At 48.8% G+C, this 22,311-nt stretch overlaps 1 protein-coding gene across 2 annotated transcripts in view; it reads left to right on the top strand.

Moving 5' to 3' along the window:
* The window catches only part of CD2AP (CD2 associated protein), a 630,446-nt gene that overhangs the window by 584,244 nt on the left and 23,891 nt on the right, over positions 1–22,311 (top strand). Inside the window, exons 17-18 of one of the 2 annotated variants that reach the window (XM_086926251.1) lie at positions 3,175–3,238; positions 3,281–3,701. In XM_086926251.1, coding sequence (XP_086782377.1) covers positions 3,175–3,238; positions 3,281–3,701 — 485 coding nt within the window. Of the gene's footprint in view, positions 1–3,174; positions 3,702–22,311 lie in introns of both variants that reach the window. The other variant, XM_086926250.1, reaches the window with a different exon arrangement.

Here is a 22,311-nt window from a genome sequence, read left to right on the forward strand (position 1 = left end):
AAAGTATTAAATATTTTATTTTATTTTGATTTGCAAACAGTTGTAATTTTACTGAAATGTAGTTTTTTTTCTAATATTCATAAGTGAATCATTTGATTTGACATTCAAAGAGCCTTATTATTTTTCACTTTAGTAAAACGGTGTGTTATGAACTGATTTTTATAATATCTATATATTCTGCTTCTCAGCACAAAATAAAGACACTCCTTTTGTAAATGTAATTATTTTTACTGTGTTCATTTCCTCAAGCTTTCGAAAAATATACCAACTATGCACAGATCTTCTCCGTTCGTGTCTGGAGTTTGCGCAGAAAATGTGTGAAATGAAGCCAATGTGGTTTATTTTCTAATCCTACTTGATTAGGGAGCTGATTATTCTGATAACAGTTGGGTCTGCTGAAATAAAGAGATGCGTCTCTCCACAAAGGATATGCAGGAAATATCAGTTCCTTGTAAGAACTAGGATCTCTAGTGATCATGTTTTTCTTATTTAGGTACTACCCCATTGCATTTCGTATATTCATGAACTGTATAGCACTAAATATTGTTTAATATTGGTTTAACTACAGGTCGATACTGTAGCTTGCATATTTCAGACTAATGTGTTTGCTCATTTTTCCAAGCATTAGACAATTGTTTTCGAAAACATTAAGCAATATTTCATGTTTAATATTTTCTTTAAGTGCTGCAATAATCAGTCATACATGTACTTTAAACATTCAACTATCCTTTATAGAAGCAGAAGTAGATGAAAGTGCATTAAGGCTCATATATTAAATGTTATTTCTGATCATTCATCAAAACTGAAAGTTGTATTTAACCTTCATGTAACAAAGGTTAGGCAGAGAGAAGTCTTTGGTTTCAGGGACCAGAGAGCACAGGGGCTTTACAGACAAGAGCTGTAAACATCTCTTAGTTTTCGAAGGCCACCTTATCAGCTTGTCTGGGGAAACCAGAGCTGTGTTCTTACAGAGAAGTACATCAAATGTATGTGGGTGATGGGTAAGTCCACCTAAGCACTTCACACAGGCTATTTGTGGTGCTGAGATTATATTAGTTGGAAGCAAGGAAAATGAGTTGGAGAACAGACGCAGGGATACTCTGGACTATTCGTGCAATCTTGACATTTTTCTAATATTCTGTTGGGTACTAATATTGCCAGAACAGAAAGGCTGGTTGCTTTTATAGTAACAACTGTACACTTTTTTCACTAGGATATGATTTTGATTTTAAGCCATAATTGCATATTCTTAGTTCATGCGTCTATTCATGGTGGAAGAATGTGTGCACCTACTATACATACTCCTTTCAGTCTCACAGGCCTTCTTGTTGCCCAATATCCACTTTCCCCTTGTAATACAAGTTTATGGGTTTCAGTCCCAGGGGTGTTGGGCACAGCTTCAGCAGGTGTGGGCTTTTATGTGCCACTGTATGCAGCTGTCAGACAAAAGCTTATAATTAACCAACAAAAGATTGATTGAAAGGGGAAAGAAGGATGAAAGGTTGAAAGGAAGGATGAGTGAAAGGATGCATACATGAATGGGTGCGAAAAGGATAGTTGAAAGAATGCATGTGTGGGTGAAAGGATGCATGGAATGCTGGGTTAAAGGGTGGACGGGTGAAAGGATGCATGGATAAGTGAAAGGATGGGTGAACGTGGGTGTGTAAAAGTATGCATAGGTGTAATAACGGTTGAAAGGGTGATGGGTAAAAGGATGCACGGGTGGGTGAAAAGGTTGTTGAATGAAATAATACATAGGTGGCTGAAAAGATGGGGGTAGGTGAAATCATTTGTACGTTGGAGAACGGATGGGTGTAAGGACGGTTGGGTTAATGGATGTGTTGGTAAAACGGGAGATGAGTGAAAGGATGAGTGGATGATTAGGTGGGTAAAGGGATACATTAGTGGGTGAAAAGCATGGGAGAAAGGATGGGTGGATGGGTGAAAAGATGCATGGATAAGTGAAAGGATGGGTGAACATTGGTGGGTAAAAGGATACATGGGTGGGTGAAAGGGTTGGTGAACTAAAGAATGCATAGGTGGCGGAAAAGATGGGTGAAAGAGTGGGTGAGTGAGTGAAAGGTTGTGTGAAAGGGTGAATGCATTAAGTGATGGGCATAAGGGTGGATGAGTAAAAGAATGCATGAGGGAGTGAAAGAATTAGTGAATGAAAGGATGTGTGAATGGGTGAAAGAGTAGGTGACAGAATTTGTGGCTGGGAGAATTCCTGCATGGGTGAAAGCAGGGATGGGTGAAAGGATGCATAGGCTAGTTAGTGGATGCTTGAAAGGATGAATGAAAGGATGCAGGAGTGAAAGGGTGGGTGGGTGGGTAGAATGCTGGGTGGATGACTGAAAGCAGGTGTGGGTGAAAGGGTGGATGAGTGAAGCTATGTGTGGATGAGTGAAAGTATGGGTGAAATGGTGGATGGGTGAAAGGATCTCTGGGTTGGTGTATGAAAATGTATGGGTGAAAGGGTGAGAGAACAGATGCATGTGTTAGTGAAATGATGGGTAAAGGGATGTGTGTGCAAGTGATAGCATTGGTGAAAGGATGGATGTATGACACGATGGGTGAACGGGTGGATGTGTGAAAGGGTGTATGGCTCAAAGGATGCATAGGTGGGTGAAATGATGTGTGGATAGCTGAAAGGATGTGTGGGAGGGTGAAATGGATAAAAGGATGGATGGATGATTGAAAGCATTGGTGAAAGGGTGAATGTGAGAGGATGGGTGAAAGGGTGAATGGATGGAATGGTGAAAGATTGGATGAAAGAATGAATTGATGCTAGAATGTACTGGCGAAATAGTGGATATCAGCAGGTGGTTAGTGTGAAAGTCGGCATGGATAAATGCGTGGAAGGAAGAGACACAGGATCTCTTCTGCAGGGGGTCATGCTCACTTGTTTTGCATTTTTGGTTCCATCAGAGCTTTGGTTCAAAGTGGGGTGAATTTTAATTTTCTGGCTACTTCCTTGTACAATCAACTAAGTCCTCTGTTTCATGCTGGTATTATTGACAAAATTCCAGAGATCCCAAAGCGTGGTGTGCATTTTGAGTATTTAAGAAAACGTAATGCCAGGGTTCTGCCTACAGATCTTGTGAATTATTTTCTAGTACAAATCTATTCTGGTGAAATTATTAAAGTGATCAAACAATTTTTTTTTTCTTCTAGCCTTCATTGCCTCAGTCTATTCCAACATTATTGCATCCTACGCCTTTGTTGCCCTCGTCTACGCCTTTGTTGCCCTCGTCTACGCCTTTGTTGCCCTCGTCTACACCTTTGTTGCCCTCGTCTACGCCTTTGTTGCCCTCGTCTACGCCTTTGTTGCCCTCGTCTACACCTTTGTTGCCCTCAACGCCTTTCTCCTCAACGAATGTGTTGCCCTCATCTACACCTTTGTTGCCCTGGTCAACGCCTTTGATGCCATCATCTACGCATTCTTTGCCATCATCTACGACTTCTTTGCCATCATCTACGACTTCTTTGCCATACTCTACACCTTCATTTACCACTCCTGTACCATTGTTTCCACCATCTACAACACCTGTATCAACCACACCAAGGGCAAACTTGTTTAATTCAATCGATGAATTCCGGGTCAAGTCAGACGGAGATGACAGCAAGAGCGTAGTGGAAGACCTCAAGTCACAAATTAGTGAACTGCTGATGATTGTTGAAGCCTTGAAAACGGAACATGGGTAAGCACTTAATTTAATTGTATTTATGTTCATGTTTCCTTGATAATTGTATATCCGGTTGATCGTGAGGTTCACCTGAAACTAATGAAGGCTATTGTTTTTTGTTCTGTATTAATAATAAACAACGAGGGTAGACTACACAATTATGGGAAGCAGGGCAAGCATAAAAGTATGCAATTATCTCTTATTTTATAAATGGCAACTTCATTAATCTTGTGTGAAATTTTCGAGGTAATAATGTTGTCTGTCATTATTACCTATGACAATTTCAACAAATTTGTATTATAAATGTTTTACATTCCTTGTTCAGGTGACTGCCCCCAACCTGTCTCTCCTTTCTACTTGTGTTGTGGTGGCACACCCTCGCTCCTTCCTTTCACCCTTAGTTCACCCTCACCCGACCTTTAGTGGGGGGACACCCAGCCCCACTCCGCTTAAGTGTCCGAGGCCAACCCCCGAGCCGCATTCAGCCCTGGGTATCCCATCCACCGGACCCACTGTATTTTCTAAGGGGAGGGTGGCAGCATGGCCCCCTCCCTAAGCCTTCATTGGCCCCGGGGACCCTATTCTCTGGGGCCGGCTCACTTTGTTTCCCTGCGAGGCCACCGAGGTACACAACAGTTTCTTTGCCCATACCGGCATAGGCAGGGAGCCTTGGGTTTGCTCCCACTTGGCAAGAGCATTTTTAAACTCCCACCAAATAGGAGCATACACAATCAGCTCCCTCTGGAAGGAGCTTTAAAAGTGCTCTCGCTAACTGGAAGCAGACTTTTGACATGTTTCCATGCCCGTACTGATGCGGGCAGTGAAACAGATCGAAACATTGCTCCTGCCCACAGGGAGCAGCATTAATAGGTGCTCCCTGCGTGCGGGAGCAGTGCCAGCCCCCTCCAGCATGTGGGGATCGAGCTGGGGCCGTGGGAGCACTGGGGCTCCCCCTGCAGCCCCCAATGTGTTTTTGGTGCCCCGTATGTGGACCTGGGTACCCATCTATTTAAGATGGAGGCCCATCACAAAAAAATAGGATAAGGGTCCCCAGGGCCATTTAAGACCCTGTGAGGGGGCCGTGCAACCCTCCCCTCCTTTACTTAACCGATTGGGCACTAGGGAGGTGTCCCCAGGGGCGAAATGGCTGTAGAGGGTGCATTAGGGGGGTCAGGGGAGTCCGCGCAGCCCCCTTCCCTTAGGGAAAAATAATTGCATATGGGATGGTGTCTCCAAGGCCTAATGAGGCCATGAAGGCAGGCCACCGCCCCTTTCTAATGATGTAGAGTGTGTTCTCTTTACAATTGTGGGTTGAAAAACATTCTGAAACCTGGATGGTGGTGACGCCATGGTTGATTTATTGGAGCACAATCTCTTCTGTAGTTACTGTCCAAGCCAAGTTGGTTATTTCTAGACGTCTCCTGGTCTGATAGCAAAGCCACAGTTCTCCCTTTTTAATTGCCGCTGAGTATGCAAAGGCCAAATTGCCAACAAGCTCCACCGGTTTTGCCACACCACTTCCACTATAGCAGTACGCAACTATGTTCCCGCCATTTCCCAGGCTGATTGACAGTATGCTTTCTCTACAGTTGCATGATGAAAAACAATCTGAAATCCTTGAATGAGGTGAATTCATTGTTGATTAATTGAGCGCAATTTCTTCTGTAGTGACTGTCCAAGACGAGTTGGTTCTTTCCTGTCTTCTCTTGGTCTGAGAACAGTGTCTATGAATCTCCTTTTAGTTGCTGCTGAATATGTACATGCACCAAATCACCTACAAGCTCCCCCGTTTTGCCCCTCCCCTTCCACGTTAGTAGTAGCAACAGTGCTGGCTCCCGGTGGGTTGGCCCGGCCCTGTTTCCAACTGCTTTCTATGCACAGGTAAAGGCTGTGCGCAGTGTTGGTTTGACCTCTTGTGGAGGGTTTGTTGTAGGGCCAGCGGACATCCCCCTGCAGCCCGTGGTGATGGGTTTGCCTTTATGTATGGTAATAAAATATTACTTCATGTTGAAAAGATGCTAGAAATTCACTGGAACAAAAACAAAGGGTAAAGTAATGTTTTGCAGCATGAATCCCTTTCCTGGATTCACATATTGTGCATTATTCCACCATCTAGTGGATGGGTCTGTAATTGTCTTTGGTTTTTTTCACCGTTTTTCTTTCTTTGGGGTGGGTCGCCGACAATTATTTAGTGCTAGGTCCATCCCTTGTGTAATGTCTACTGCGCCCCGAAAGTACCTGTGCATGGTAGCCATCTTAAGATTCTTTTTTTATAGTTAGGTGAATAAGCCAGTGACATTAACGTTTTAAACTTTAAACAAAAGAAACGGAGAAATTCACCAGTTCTAGTTAGAAGAGCTAACTAGAACTTGCTCCCCCACCATGCATTACTTATGACCTCACGTATTGCGTCCCTCATGACATAATTTATGACATTACTGATGACATTTTCCAAGCTTCTTTTGTACACATTACTCTATAAATGGGTAGGTCTATGAAATGAAGTGCAAAATAGTTTGGATCATTAATGCAATCATACATACAAGCCGTATAGGTAAAACAAAATTTGGTTATGTGCAACATTGACCCTATACCATACACTTCATGAATAGCCGAGTTCACGTTTGCTAACAACCACAGCAAAAAGGGTAACCTTTATTGCACCTTTACTGCATACGGTGTTCAATCTGTATAAAGCTGTTAAGAGAAAACCAAGTTCCTCTAGATACTGATGCCCTGTTACATAATGTGCGAGGCATTTATGGCTGTAGATACACATGTTGTTCAAATTCCGGCCATCTAGTGTTGGGCCTGGATCTATGCAAGTTGTTTTTCTTTGAAAAAGCCATTTGATTTAAGAGGTAGTGCGGCGACTCCTCTTTCTGGTAATGCACAAGGTCATAGACTTCATTGTTAGATTGTTTTCATTCTGGCATCTGGATCAGACGTGTGTTTCCGCGCTCCGGATCGACATGGTTGCTGTGCTTTATTCGGTCTACACTGATTCCTCTCCTCTGTTGGTATTATTCTTGGATTTAGTCACCCTTTTCTTTTCGTCTCGCACTGGGTTAGCAGTTGCTTCTTCGTTTAAGCTGGGTTTCGGATAGACAGTGGTCCCACGTGGGCCTTGCCCTTAGGAGCCTACCTCTATCTCCGGCTGCATCTCTCCACTGTTCCTCAACGGTGATGGAATGGACACCACATAGAAACTGTCCTCGCTGCCTCACAAAATACCCTCCACTGGACCTCCATCAGGTCTGTCAGTTGGACCTCTCACCTGGGCACAACAAGGCCGTCTGCCATTCATTTCGGACCAAAAAGAATTTCTGTGACCGTCAAGCTCATTGCCTTGAGCTGTCATGCATGAGTGGTGACGACATTCCAGACCGCTTCGGTCCTGAGGACATTGACATCTACCACAACCTACTTCTGCAGATGAAGCGTTCTCCCCCAGGGATAGCCCCGGTTCCAAGCTCGGAATTGAGGACCTGCTGCCAGCCCAGCAGTCTGTGAGTATAGCACCTCTCCTCTTTGGCACTACTCAAGTCGAGCAGCCTGCCTCCAATGATCGCCATTGCCTTCAGGCAATGGTTAGCACCGATCATTTACTTTGAATGCAGTGGTCATTGTCGGCACCGTCCACTCAATCTGAAAGAAATATGTTAGTTATAGATTCCTTACATTAGAATATTCCCCAGGCGTCAGACTGGATCCGGAAAGTTTTTGTCAGCAGTACCCCTGCGCGTTGGAAGGTGGCGTTGGTCAGCTCCGCGTCCGGCGGTGGCGTGGCCGCCGGGATGACGTCGCTGGAGCAACTTAGGCACCGCCCTCGCGCACTGATGTCCGTTCTTTCTTTTTCCACTCCAGCCACTGCAGATCCGGAGTAATTTTTTGACACCTTTTTTGAGCGAATTTTGTCGAATCGTTTTGAGTCTTCGACTCCTGGTGCAAGTTAGGGATGCCTGGGTTTAAGGCCTGCGATTCCTGTCACCGACTGATGTCAGTAACGGATCCACACCGCGTGTGCCTCTTGTGCTTGGAGCGCGACCATGACCCTATGTCGTACTCCAACTGCCAGTCCATGGCTCCAAAGTCTTTCCGGGAGCAGTCTTGAAAGCTTCTGGAGCATCGGCAGTTGGCTCCGTGCCGTTCGAGGTCCTTGTCCAGAGGGAGGTCGAGGGACCGGCCGCAGAACCATAATCATTCGTCGAAATAGTCAGTCTTGGCACTCCGGGTCGGGTAAGTCAAAGCGCCTCGACGATCGGACCATTGACCGAGGGACGCGGGCGGTACTCCTCCTGAATCTCCGCGGAGCCTGATGGGTCGACTCTGGGCGTTCCTTCCTTTCCGGGACCCGGTGCTACTCCCGCCCAGCTTCGTACGTTCTACGAAATGATGCATGCCATCTTTGGGCAGCAGCCTGATCCTGCTGGCTCGCCTTCGGGCCCCGCGGACTCGGCTGGGGGGGGGGGGGGGGGGGCTCACTCCCTTCTCTCTAGCCCTGGACCCGGATCGACGCCGGTTTACATCAAGACACCTCCACCAGCGCCGCTTCCACCTGCAGCACAGCCGTGTCCAACGGCGGGCGACCCCATCCTCCTCCCAAGAATGGAACCAGTGCCGGACCGACGTCCCTCAACGCCGGATTCGACACCAGGTTTGATCTTTGGGCCCCTATTCGTTCCAGGGGTCCCCTTTTCAAGGGAATTGGACCCCAGAGGATGACGAGGAGAGGACTGGGAGGGGTCGCCAGGACCCTTTAACTGACCAGTTGGAGCAGGACTGGAGAGAGGAACTGGGGAATGCCAGTGGGTAGGACACTTCCCCAGATCTTGGCATGTTACCTGCTCCCACCGTGGCTACGGAGGAGGGAGCATCATATTTAGTGGTGTCACCGAGGGCAGCCGAGGCCCTCAACCGTGAGCTCCCTACTGGGCGGTTAGGACTAACATCCTAACTGAAGTGCTTCAGCCGGCAGCAAGCTCTTCGGAGCCCCTGCTGCCTTTTAATGAGGCACTAACGGACATCTTTTTGGCACCTGGACCTGGCCCAACATGGGGGCTCCTGTGGACAGGATGGTCGCCAGATGCCACTGCCCGGCTCCGGGTGACCCCACTTTACTTTCCCAACACCCCACCCCTGAGAGCTTGGTGGTCCAAGCCTCTGCTTCCAAAAGCTCGTTCTCTACCGCTCCGCCGGACGGGAATCTAAAAAGCTAGACCATCTTGGAAAGAAACTTTTTCCTTCCACCAGCTTAGGACTGCAGTTGGTAAACACTGCAAATCTTTTGGGACATTATTCCCACTCTGTGTGGGATACAGTTGCGCAGCTGATGATTGAGACACATGAGTTGGACGTTTTGTTTATGACAGAAACGTGGACTCATGTTGACTGTCTGGTCGAGCTCGGCTGTGCTTGCCCTCCTGGGTTTAAATTTTTACATCTTCCCAGACCTATTGGTAGGGGTGGGGGGGGCAGGAGTTATTTATAATGCAACTTGTTAAATTGACATTATTGATCCGGACCCCGCGGTGGGAACGGAGCTGCTGGGGTTATCCATCCGGACTTGCTCTGGGATTGTCTGCGCTGGTTTGTTATGCTATAGACTGCCAGGGGCTTTCAGCATTCTGCAACAACAAGCGCTTTTAGCCACTCTGACTAATATTGCAGCGTCCCACCATAAGCTGGTCATTCTGGGGGATTTTAATCTTTGGCGCAATGGCTCCTTTGATTTGGGTCTACTCAACTTACTTCAATCTTGCGAAAGCTTTGGCCTTTTTCAGCAAGTCACTGGAGCCACTCACAAGGCGGGGAACCTCCTAGATTTGGTGTTTGCGGTCCCTGACCTGCTGGCTATGGGGGAAATCTTGCCTACGGACTGGTCAGACCATTTTCTTGTCAAATTTTTCGTAATCATTAAGGGTGCTTACACTAAGGCTCCACCGGCTATTGAGGAATTTCGGTGCAGAGACTGGAAGGCGCTTGCTCGTTTGAATCCCTCGGACAGGGTATTCAATGTGAGTAAGTCCTTTGGCTTGGACAAGCAAGTTTAGGAGAATTCTACCTCACTCTGCTCAGGGATCACGGCGGTGTTGGATGCTCATGCTCCCTTAAAAACATGTTGTTGTAAGGGGAATGTCTCTGCCCCATGGTTCAACGATACGCTGGTTAATTTGAAGCAGGGTTGTAAACAGGCAGAAAGAAGATGGAGGCGGGATTATGATGAAGCATCAAGGATGCTATGGAAAAGCAAAGTCTTGGAATATAAAAGTGTGATTAAGAAATCCAAGGCGGACTATTATTCCTCCGTGATTTGCACGGCTGCTAATAGCTCCAGGAGTATCTTCAATATATTAAACAGCGTTACTAGCCCTGAATGCTCTAAGAATGCCATTGTACCGTCTCAAGGACTCTGTGAGAACTTGGCTAAATTCTTTAAGGAGAAAATCGAGCAAATTATTGAGGATTTGGAGGCTTCCCCTGACACCGGTCACCCTAATGACATCGAATTTGGGGCAACGGTAGACAGGGATGACGAATCAGCCTGTGCGTTGGGGGAACCACTACTTGAATTCCCAATCCTCACGGAAGATGTATTTCGTGGGCTGGCTAGGGGGATCTCTTCCGGGTCTCCTCTGGACCCTGTGCCATGCAAAATTTGGAAGGAGTATGAGGAGGAATGGTTTCCCACACTCCGCCTAATTTGCAACCAATCCATCGCTACTGGCACTGTCCCAGCACAGTGGAAACAGGCTGTGATTTCCCCCTTGCTGAAAAAGCCCTCTTTAGATCCGGACTGCTCCAAAAATTACAGGCCTATTTCCCTGCTGCCTTTTCCAGCAAAGGTGGTCGAGCACCTGGTCAGTGCAACCCTCTCTAAACATCTGGAACAGCATCAATTACTAGAGAATGACCAATTTGGTTTCCGGCCAGCTCATGGGACCGAAACGGCTCTGGTGACCGCCGTGGATGAGCTTCAGAGGCGTGGGGACAGACAGTGTTCCTGATTCTGTTAGATATGTCTGCCGCCTTTGATACGGTTAATCATAAGAATTTGCTGAACCGTCTATTTGAGGCTGGGGTGAGAGGTAGTACCCTGGCGTGGTTTCGATCTTTTTTACAGGATAGGCAGCAGGCAGTGTCTCTGCCCCCTTTTCAATCGGTGTTCAATCAGGTGCCTCACAGGGCTCAGCAACTAGTCCCATACTTTTTAATCTAAAACCCTTGATCTCGCTTATTAAAACCTATAACATCAAGACTATGAACTATGCTGACGATACGCAGATGATCCTCTCCTTTGAGGGAGAGGATTCAACATCTGTGGAAGTTTTCCACAACTGTCTGCGGGATACGTCACAGTGGATAAAGGATAACTCTCTTCAGTTTAATGCTGGTAAGACGGAGGTGCTTTTTAGCGCTGGGAATAAGTTCTCCCGCCCGTTTCCAGAAAACTTTTGGCCTCCTGAATCAGTGACTAATGTACGGCCTGTGGCTTCAGTCTGTAATTTAGGGGTCATGCTTGATCAAAAACTTAGTATGGAGACTCGTAGAAAAAAACGACCGCCTGCTGTTTTGCTATCCTTCGATCTCTGAGGAAAGTTGTGCCACTTTTACCATTCCAGGCACGTGCTCAAGTGGCAAGGTGCATAATCCTCAGTAGATTGGATTATTGCAACGCTCTTTTGCTGGGCTCCCCTGAGTTTGTTGGATAGGCTTCAAAGGATGCAATCAGCAGCTGCCAGGCTGGCTCTGGGGCTTCCTAGAAGAGCACATGGACCGGCTGCCCTTTGCAAAGCTGCACTGGCTACCTTTGTAACAGAGGATACAATTTAAAGCCCTCTGTCTGGTGTTCAGGGCTCTTCATGGAACTGGTCCTGCCTCCCTGCAATCGAAATTTACCTGGTACACACCAGCCAGGCCTCTTCGGTCTTCAGCGGCCAGGCTGGTGAAAGTACCTAGATTTAAGAAGGTCAGAGCAGGGGGCAGATCCTTCGAGGTGGCAGCTGCTAAATTATGGAATCGGCTCCCACTTGATATAAGGCAAACCACGGAACTTCTCCCATTTAGGAGAAAGATCAAAACCTGGTTTCCTAAGTGACCGATTGTGTGGTCTTGCCCTGTCTGATACTTGTCTGCCCGTGAGTCAGTTAGCGCCAGGATGCCTGCAAGGTGACAGTGCGCTTTATAAATAAACTAAATAAAAATAAATAAAATAAGGTGCTGCCCCAATGTCCGGAGGAGGCCCGGACAGTGCTCTCCCAAGCTGTTTGCCATGGGAGGGATGCCGCAAAGTTTGCCATCCGTTGTGGGCTGTACACTGCAGACTCTCTGGGCAGAAGGATTTCCACATCAGTAGCCCTCAGACGCTATGCTTGGATGAGATCTACTGGTTTTTCGGGAGATGTCCAGAACACCCTCATGGAGATGCCCTTTAATGGCCGTCGCCGTTTTGGCGACAAAGCAGACAACGCTTTAGAGCGTTTCAAGGACTCGCAGGCTGCGGCTGAGTCCCTGGGCCTCACCAGCTGTCCAGAGCAGTGTGCTTTTCGCCTCTTTTGTGGCTATGGAAGGGGCGCCCCACTACGTTCGTCCCAAAGCCACGGACCGCAGCAAGCTGCCCAAGCTTCACGCGGACGTGGGAACCGCCGTCGCGGTTCAGGGGGCCAGCGGGCTTGCCAGTCCACAAACCCCCCCCCTCTGTAGCACCCTCTAAACCTTCCTAGTCCGACATTTCAGGCCCATAAAACGCCAGTGGGCGGCAGGATTCGCCTTCACCTCCCCCACTGGCGCACCGTCAGGTCGACTGGTGGGTTTTGCAGATAGTCCGAATGTGGTACTCCCTCCCCTTCAAGACTACCCCTCCAGCTATGCCACCGCAATACCACTCCATGTCGGAGAATCATCTGGCACTTCTCCAACAGAAAGTTGCGGCTCTCTTGCCCAAGAGCCATTGAGCACGTTCCTGTCCCAGAAGTAGGTCATGATTGTTTCTCGCACTACTTTCTGGTGCCCAAGAAGGACAAGGGCCTGCATCCTATTTGGATCTCAGGGACGTCAACCGCTTCCTCTGGAAGGAAAAGTTCAAAATGTGGACGCTTGCTCAGGTCCTGTCTGGCGTCGACCCGGAACACTGGATGGTAGCGTTGGACTTGCAGGATGCCTATTTTCACATCCCTGTCCTGCCGGCCAACCAGCATTGCCTACGGTTCACGGTAGGCCATGAGCATTTTCAGTTCACTGTGCTCCCCTTTGACCTTACCAGCACCCCGCGGGTGTTCACGAAAGTGATGGCGGTAGTTGCAGCTCATCTACGCAGATCAGGGGATTTCAGTCTTCCCCTATCTCGACGACTGGCTGTTGAAGGCGGGCTCGCCCCAGACAGTTGTCTCCCACCTCCAGACTACGGCTGACCTCTTGCATTCGCTGGGGTTCTACATCAATTTGCCGAAGTCACAACTGATTCCCTCTCAGAAGCTCCTCTTCATCGGAGCAGTTCTGGACACGATGGAGTTTCGGGTTTATCCTCCCGAAAGGCGAGCCTGAGATATTTGGGCTAAGATTCCGATCTTTAAGCCTCTATCCCGGGTTTCGGTCAGGCTGACCCTGAGGCTGTTGGGCCTCATTGCCTCCTGCATCTTGCTGGTCGATCATGCCAGGTGGCAAATGCGGGCTCTGCAGTGGGACCTGAAGCTCCGGTGGGCGCAGCATCAGGGGAATCTGTCCGATTGTGTCCAGATCTCGGAGGGCACTGCACGACAATTGCAGTGGTGGCTCACAAAGCAGGATTGGGTCAACGGCAGATCCCTCTCCCTTCCCCCAACCAGATTTTACAGTGGTGACAGATGCATCACTTCTGGGAGGAGGTGCCCACATGGGAAAGGCGGAGATCAGAGGTCCCTGGTCTCAGGCGGGGTTCCGGCTCCATATCAACCTTCTGGAGCTTAGGGCGATCCGTCTTGCACTCAAGGCATTCCTTTCCTCTGTCCGGGGAAGAGTAGTGCAGGTGTTCACAGACAACACCACTGCCATGTGGTACTGCAACACACAAGGCGGAGTGTTGTTGTGGACCCTATGTGAAGAGGCCCTCCGCCCCTGGACATAGCTGGAACATCAGGGCATTTCCTGGTGGTTCAACACCTGGCAGGTTCTCTGAACGCCAGGGCGGACAAACTCAGCCGAAGGTGCACGATGGATCATGAATGGCGTTGGAACTCTGACGTGGTGCAAGGTCTCTTTCGACAGTGGTGGAAGCCTTGGTTAGATCTAACCAAGTCCTCTGACCTCGGTCCCAGGATCTCACTCCCCCAGGCAGCTCCTCAGTTCTCCCTCGTCCTGCAGCCTGCCAGCCCCGCCCTTCGCTTCAGGGTTCGAGCCCTCCCTCAGCCCACTGGTCTGTATTGTCCTGCCGCAGTGTGACTGGTGGTTGTGCCTTTGTCACCTTTTGTCTTTATTTCACTCTTATTTTAACCTGCTTTTTGTAGTTAGGGCAGCTGTGCCCTGTGTTTATGGTTTTCTCAGTTTTTCGTCACCTTTTGTCCTGTACTGTGCCCATTATTTCACTTTATTTCACTTTATTTTACTCTTTTTCTTAACCTGTATTTTGTAGTTAGGGCAGCTGTGCCCTCTGTTTACTGTTTACTCCGTTTTTTGGCACCTTTTGTTCTGTACTGTGCCTGTCATTTCGCTCTTTTTCTTTATCTGTATTTTGTAGTTAGGGCAGCTGCCCTCTGTTTACTGTTTCCTCCGTTTTTTGTCACCTTTTGTTTTGTACTGTGCCCGTTATTTCACTCTTTTTCTTAACCTTTATGTTGTAGTTAGGGCAGCTGCGCCCTCTGTTTACTGTTTCGCTGTCCACTGAACCCACCCGCTCCCGCCTCCCAGCTGCCCGCCACCCCCCCTCCCCGCCACCCCCCTCTCCCCCTGTCCCCTACAAGTACCGGCCGCTGCGGTGAGCATGTGAGTCCTCTGACCTCGGTCCCAGGATCTCACTCCCCCAGACAGCTCCGCAGTTCTCCCTCGTCCTGCAGCCAGCCACCCCTTCGCTGCAAGGTTCGAGCCCTCCCTGAGCCCGCTGGATTGTATTGTCCTGCCGCAGTGTGACTGGTGGTTGTGCCTTTGGTCACCTTTTGTCCTGTACTGTGCCCGTTATGTCACTCCTATTTTAACTTGTTTTTGTAGTTAGGGCAGCTGTGCCCTCTGTTTGCGGTTTCCTCCCTTTTGTTTGTCACCTTTTGTCCTGTACTGTGCACGTTATTTCACTTTATTTCACTCTTTTTTTTTAACCTGTATTTTGTAGTTAGGGCAGCATGCCCTCTGTTGTTTACTGTTTCCTATCCGCTGACTCCCCCCTGCCCCCCAGCTGCTCTTCTTCCCCCGTCCCCTACAAATGCTGACCGCTGTGCGGTCACCCTGCTGCGATCCAATGGCATGCCTGGGGCATGCCTGTCTGCGCCCCTCCGCGCCTGGACCGTGCCCAGCACCAGACCCCCTGACCCTCACAACCCCCATAGGACCCGAGGCCGCTATGACGCCAACACCCTCACCCTCCACGTACTCGCCCCCAGCCGAAACTCCACCTGCTTCCAGGCCACCCCGAAACTCACCCATGGGACCTTCGCCTGCCGAAACTGTAGCTACACGTGCCAGCGCACACCCGTCCTGCCCATCCCATCCCAACACCGGAGGCCACACCCATCTCAGCTGCATACTACTCAACACCCGCTCAGTCCACAAGCATGCCGTCAGACTCTGGGACCTGCTCAACTCCTCCGCCCCAGACGTCGCCTTCCTGACGGAGACCTGGAGGAACATCTCTTCGTCACCAGACATAGCCATAGCCATCCCGGACGCTACAAGATCACACACAAGGACTGGAACAACAACAAACCAGGAGGAGGAATCGCCATCATCCACAGGAACATCATCAAAATCTCAACTAACACCGAAGAAACCCTCAGCTTGGCCGAACACCTCCACGTCGATCACAACACTAACCTCAGAGGAACCCCCGTCAACAGACCCCCGGGACCCCAACCGTAGTTACGAGAATCCATCGCAGACCTCATGAGCACACACGCCCTTGCCTCCACAGACTACATCCTCCTTGGAGACCTGAAATTCCACCTCAAGAACGCCAACGACAACAACTCCACAACACTGTTCGACAACCTGACTCAAACAGCTAGTCACGACACCCACCCTCTCCACCGGACACACGCTCGACTCCATCTTCTCCGCAAGCCCCCACGTCGCCTTCAGCCATACCACCAAACGCCACTGGACCGACCATAGCTGCATCCACTTCACTTTCCAGAAACCCACATCGCACCCAACCGTTCCCCCGCCGCAGCTTGAGCAAAATCACCGAAGACCAGCTAAACACCGCCCGATGCCCACCCGCTGACCCCGAAATCGCCGCCAGCAACCTCAGGCGCTAGATCGACCGCGCCAACACTCTTGCCCCGGTCAAGAAACCCTCCAACAGACACACCACCAAGAATGCCAGCTGGTTCTCTGCAGAACTCCTGACCTCCAAACAAGCCTGCCTAAAACCAGAGAAGAAATGGCACCACAAACAGACACCGGAGAACCAAGAAGCCCACACAAATGCCATGCGCCAACACCATCACCTCATCAGAGCTGCCAAAAGGGCCTCCTTCAAGGACGGCCTCGACAACAACCCACACAACAGCAAAGAGCTCTTCAACATTGTGAAGGAACTCTCCAACCCCAGCTCAAACACCACTGACATCCCACCATTGCAAGACCTCTGCAACTCACTTGCCACCTTCTTCCATCGCAAGATCGCCAACATCCACGACAACTGAGACAACCTGACCTCCCCAACAACCATAGACACCTCGGACCCCACGGCCACCAACCACAGCAACCCCCCGCTCACCTGGACCACTTCAGTGACGACAACACCATCAGGATCATGAGCACCATCCACTCCGGCTCCCCGTCAGACCCATGCCCACATCACATCTTCAACAAAGCCAGCGCCACCATCTCACCCTATCTCCACAAGGCCATCAACATCTCCTTCGAGACCGCGACCTTCCCGGAGAGCTGGAAGCACGCAGAGATAAACGCCCTGCTCAAGAAACCCAAGGCGGACCCGAGAGACCTCAAGAACTTCCGGACCATCTCCTTGCTCCCGTTCCCGACAAAGGTCATTAAGAAAGCAGTCAACAATCAGCTGACCCGCTACCTCGAGGAGAACAACATCCTGGACCTGTCCCAGTCCGGGTTCCAAAGCAGCCACAGCACCGAAAACGCCCTCATTGCCGCCACGAACGACATCAGGGCCCTGCTGGACAAAGGCAAAACCGCAACCCTCATGCTCCTGGACCTATCAGCCGCCTTCGACACTGTCTGCCACCGCACCCTACGCAAACGCCTCCACAACACAGGGATCCAAGACAAGTCTGAAATGGACCACCTCCTTCCTTGCCGGCAGAACCCAGAGCGTCTGCCTCCCCCCCCCCTTTCCAGTCCGAGGCCTCCAAGTTAATCTGCGGCATATCCCAAGGATCATCCCTCAGCCCGACACTGTTCAACATCTACATGGCCCCACTCTCTGACATCGCCAGACTGCGCAACCTCAAGATTGTTTCCTACGTCGACGACACACATCTAATCCTCTCCCTCCCAAGGACCCCCTCACCGCTAAAACCAACCTCCACGAAGGAATGAAGGCCGTCGCCAAATGGATGAAGGAAAGCCGTCTGAAGCTGAACTCTGACAAGACGGAGGTCCTCATCCTCTGCTCCACCCCCTCAGCTTGGGACTCCTCCTGGTGGACAACCTCGCTGGCAGCAGCACCAACACCCACCGACCACGCATGCAACCTGGGTTTCATCCTCGACTCAACACTTTCCATGACCAAGCAAGTCAACGCCATCACATCCTCCTGCTTAAACACCCTCCGCATGCTCCGGAAGATCTACAGGTGGATCACAACTGATGCAAGAAGAACAGTCACCCTGGCCCTCATCAGCAACAGGCTGGACTACGGAAACCCCCTCTACGTGGGAGCCCCTGCAAACTGCTGAAACAACTGCAATGCATACAGAAAGTCTCTGCCCGCTTGATCCTAAACATCCCTCGACACACACACATCACACCCCACCTGAGAGACCTGCACTGGCTGCCCGTCAACAAGATCACCTTCAAACTCCTCAACCACGCACACAAGGCACTAGACGACACCGGACCAGCTTACCTCAACAGACTACTCACCTTCTACACCCCAAACCGCCAGCTCCGCTCCGCCGTCCGCGCCCTCACTACCGTCCCCCGCATCCGAAGAACTACCGCCGGCGGCAGATCGTTCTCCTACCTCGCTGCCAAGATCTGGAACACACTCCGAATTCTACTACGGCAGACCCAAGACCTACTTAACTTCAGAAGACTACTCAAGACCTGACTCTTCAAGCAGTAGCAGCACCCCTTCCCCCGTGCCTGGAGACCCTCACGGGTATATAGTGCACTTTACATCACAAGTGGAGTTGCGGTCTGTTGTACGCCTTTCCACCTATACCACTTCTGCCAATAGTGCTGAAGAAGATCAGGTGTGACCGGGCCCAAGTCATTCTTGTGGCTCCGGATTGGGCACGAAGAATCTGGTATACCGAGCTGCTCAACATGGCCATCAATCCTCCGACTCGCGCCCCTTTGGGAGGATCTTCAGACGCAGCAGCAGGGGACGGTACTCCACCCGAGCCTGTCCAGTCTCCACTTGCATGGAGATTGAGCAGTGGCAGTTGACATCTTTCGGCCTGCCTCCCAAAGTCTGTGATGTAATCTTGGCAGCCAGGTGTCCCTCCACTAAGATGGTGTATGCCTGCAGGTGGAGCCTATTTGTGGCATGGTGCACAGCAGAGGTTGTCAATCCCCTTTCTGCCCCTCTTTCTGAAGTTCTCTTGTTCCTCCTTTCTTTGACCCAGCAGGGCTCCGCTCTGGACACTATCAAGGGCTATCTCTCCGCCATCTCTGCTTTCCTTAGACTTCCTGATCAGCCTTCTCTTTTCAAGTGCCCAATTGTTAACCGATTCTTGAAAGGCATAACACACCTCTTTACTCCTATTTCGTTCGTTATGCCTCAGTGAGACTTGAATCTTGTTCTCACTTATTTGATGTGCGCTCCCTTTGAGCCCTTGCATAACTGTCCCTTGAGGCTTCTTACGCTCAAGACTGCTTTCCTGGTGGCCATCACCTCTGCAAGGAGAGTGAGTGAGCTCCAGGTTCTTTCTCTAAGCCTCCTTTCTTATCTGTTCATCGGGACAAAGTGGTCCTTAGGACTCGTCCATTCTTCCTGCCAAAGGTTGTCACTGCCTTTCACATCGGGCAGACCATCACTTTTCCCACCTTCTTTCCGCCTCCGCATCCTTCAAAAGACGAGGAGAGGCTCCACCGTCTGGACCCAAAATGTGCACTCTCCTTCTATCTGGATCGCACCACCCCGTTCCGGTAGATGATCAACTCTTTGGGTACGTGAGTGCAAAGAAAGATTGGGCCGTACACAAGCGTATCATCTCCCGATGGGTCGTTTTGTGTATTAAGGCCTGTTATTCACTGGCAAATAGGGAGCCTCCAGTGGGGCTGTGCGCCCATTGGGGCTGTGCGCCCATTCCACCCGGCGACGGCAGAGACTACTGCTCTAGGTAGAGGCGTTCCCCTGAATGACATCTGTCAAGCAGCTACGTGGGCCTCGCTGCACAAGTTTACCAAACACTACTGTCTTGACAGTCCGATCCGGAGAGACGGCTTATTTGGCCGTTCTGTACTCCAGGACTTCCTGGTGTAAGATTAGTTCTCAGTCTCCCCACCGGGGTTGGTATTGCCAGGGTATCTATTCGAAGGTAAGGAATCTATAACTAATGTCTTTCTTTCAGATGAACAAGTTACTTACTTTTAGTAACAATATGTCTGTGAGAAACATTAGTTAGGTAAAGATTCCTTACTGCACCACCTATCCTCCCTGTTCTGCGAACTGATTTTTAGTGTTAAGGTATTTCACTTTTCAGGGCCCTAGTATTGTGCACCAGTGGTCAGTGTCTTGCATGACTCTCCATTTCTGGAGTGGAAAGTAGTGTACAGAACTGACATCAGCTTGCAAAGGTGGAGCCTAAGTAGCTCCAGTGCCGCCATCCCAGCGACCACCACGACGCCGACGACTGACGCAGAGCCGACCGACGCCACCTTCCGAGGCGCAAGGGTACTGCTGAAGAAAACTTTCCGGATCCAGTCTGACGTCTGGGGAATATCAGAAGGTAAGGAATCTATAACTAACTAATGTTTCTTACAGATATATATCGTTACCAAAGGTAAAAAACTCGTTCTTCATTACTGAGGAAGATCCTGTGGTTAGGACTTAAACAGCCTACTCTGTTTCTTGGGGATTGAAACATCGACTGTGTCATTGTCAAATGCCAGTTGTATCAAGAGTGCTTTTTCAATGTGATATATTACTCCAAATCTTGGCTATGTATTGTTGATCATTTAACTGTGTGACTTAAAAAAGCAGTGTTTAACTGTAAATAATTATGTGATGAATAGAATGTCACTACTTTCCCTTTACACTTTTCCAACCCTCACTTGATGCACAATACCTTTTTCCTTTCCTTTTCTCCCCCTATCGTGGGGCACTTGTTTGGTACAGCTTTTTGAGTAATTTGTGCTGAGTCATTTGCTGATTTACAAGCATTCAAAGATTTTCAATGTGATTAAATAACATTGTTCTATATGTCCAGAGTGTATTAGTGTATTCATGCCTAATGAGTTCTAATTTTGTGTGTTCTCAAGAATTGTTCTACTGGGACCAATTCTTTACTGTACTGTTTCCTACCCAAGTCCCCGTGGCTTTCTTGGGTGTACCCCTTTTTTGTAACTTCAATCTATCTGGATCGCACAAAACGGTTCCGGGTGGATGGCCAGCTCTTCTATTCGAAGGTGAGGAATCCATAACTAATAGTCTCTTTCAGATGAATAACTTATTTACCTTCGGAACTATATATCTGTAAGAGACCTATATTAGTTATGGATTCCTCATCAGCCCACCCATTCTCCCCGTTCTGCGAACTGTCTTCTAGGGTAAGGGACTCCCTTTCAAGTTCCTAGTTTTGTGCACCAGTGGTCAGTGTCTTGCATGGCTCTGCGCTTCTGGCGTGGAATGTCTTGTAAAGAACTGACGTCAGCTTGCAGGGGCAGCATTAAGTAGATACCACAACGTTGTTCCGGCGATCACAACGCCAACGACTAACGCAGAGTCGATCCAACGAGCTGGGGTGCTGCTGAAGGAAAATTTATTTGAATCCAGTCTGACGCCTAGGGGTAATTCTAAGGTGAGGAATCCATAACTAATATATGTCTCTTACAGATATATCGTTACAGAAGGTAAGTAACTTGTTCGTTAGGAGAAGGTTCATGAGATGCATGTCTGAGTGACTCAGTTTCGGGGTGTGAGAATAGACCAGGAGCCCAAGGTACCTATGTAGGGATTTCTCAATGTTGAATATTGTGTTTATGGTTTTCTGAGTCTCATTCCAGAAATGGTGGAGATTTCTACACTGGAATACCATGTGGTAGAGCATGCCTGGGCAGTTCCAGCACATGTCTGAATCTGTAAGCCCTAATTTGGATAGTTTTTCAGTGGTCCAGTACGCTCTATTCAGTATCCATTACTTCCATTGTGAGAGCATAAGGGACATTTTCGTTTTGAGGGTATTTTGCCACAATGTATCGTCTAAGGCAGAGAGTGAGGGACTGGGAGTGGGTTTAAAACATTTTATTTCAGTTTTGGAAATGATTCTTTTGCTGGTCGTGGAAGAATTCAAGGATTTGTAGATTGTCGATGTTGCATGGGCTGTTTAAAATAGTTTGCAAAGCATGGGAGTTCCGGTCTCAGTTGTGTGTGGTGGGAAGTTATAGAATTCAGTGTTCCCAAGGTTGTGTGAGATCTGTGATTCAGCAAATGTTTTAGGTTGTGTTGGTGGGCCTAGGTCTTTGAAGAATAAGACATTAATTGATGACCATGATGTCCATGATGAACGCACATCTTCACCTTTTATTTTTGCGTTGTTCTATAGGAACGCATAATTAGTTTTGGAATTTGTGTGGTAGCAATTTATCCAGTGACCTGATCTCTGTTAATGTGTCCATGAGTATAGTAAGTGTTTTAACTGGACATATTTCATTGTTTATAACTAGATTAGAGCTTATAGTTTTACTAGGGATTCTTCAATGTGAACCCAAAGTGGTGTATCTAGTGTTTTAGTTTGGAACCACCAAATGGCTTGTTTGATTATAAAGGCAAGTTGGTATTTGAAAGAATTTGGGTTAAGGCCTCCAGAATGTTTGTTTCTTGAGGGCTAGTCCAGACCTCTTCCCTTTCCAAAGGAATTTGGAGATTATAGAATCAATATTTTTGAAGAAGGTATTAAAAAGTTGTAAGGGAAGCATGGAAATATTAAGTTTATTTGTAGAGCGATCATCATTTTGATACACTCCACGCGACCCCACCAGGTGGTGATTTTTGGTGACCAGTCAAATGAGGTTTCTTTGATTTCCTTTAGGAGAATCTCCTCATTTATTTTCTTTGTGTCTTCTAGGTTATTTTTAA

The sequence above is a fragment of the Lissotriton vulgaris genome, chromosome 6 (genome assembly GCF_964263255.1).
Source record: "Lissotriton vulgaris chromosome 6, aLisVul1.2, whole genome shotgun sequence".
NCBI lineage: Eukaryota > Metazoa > Chordata > Amphibia > Caudata > Salamandridae > Lissotriton > Lissotriton vulgaris.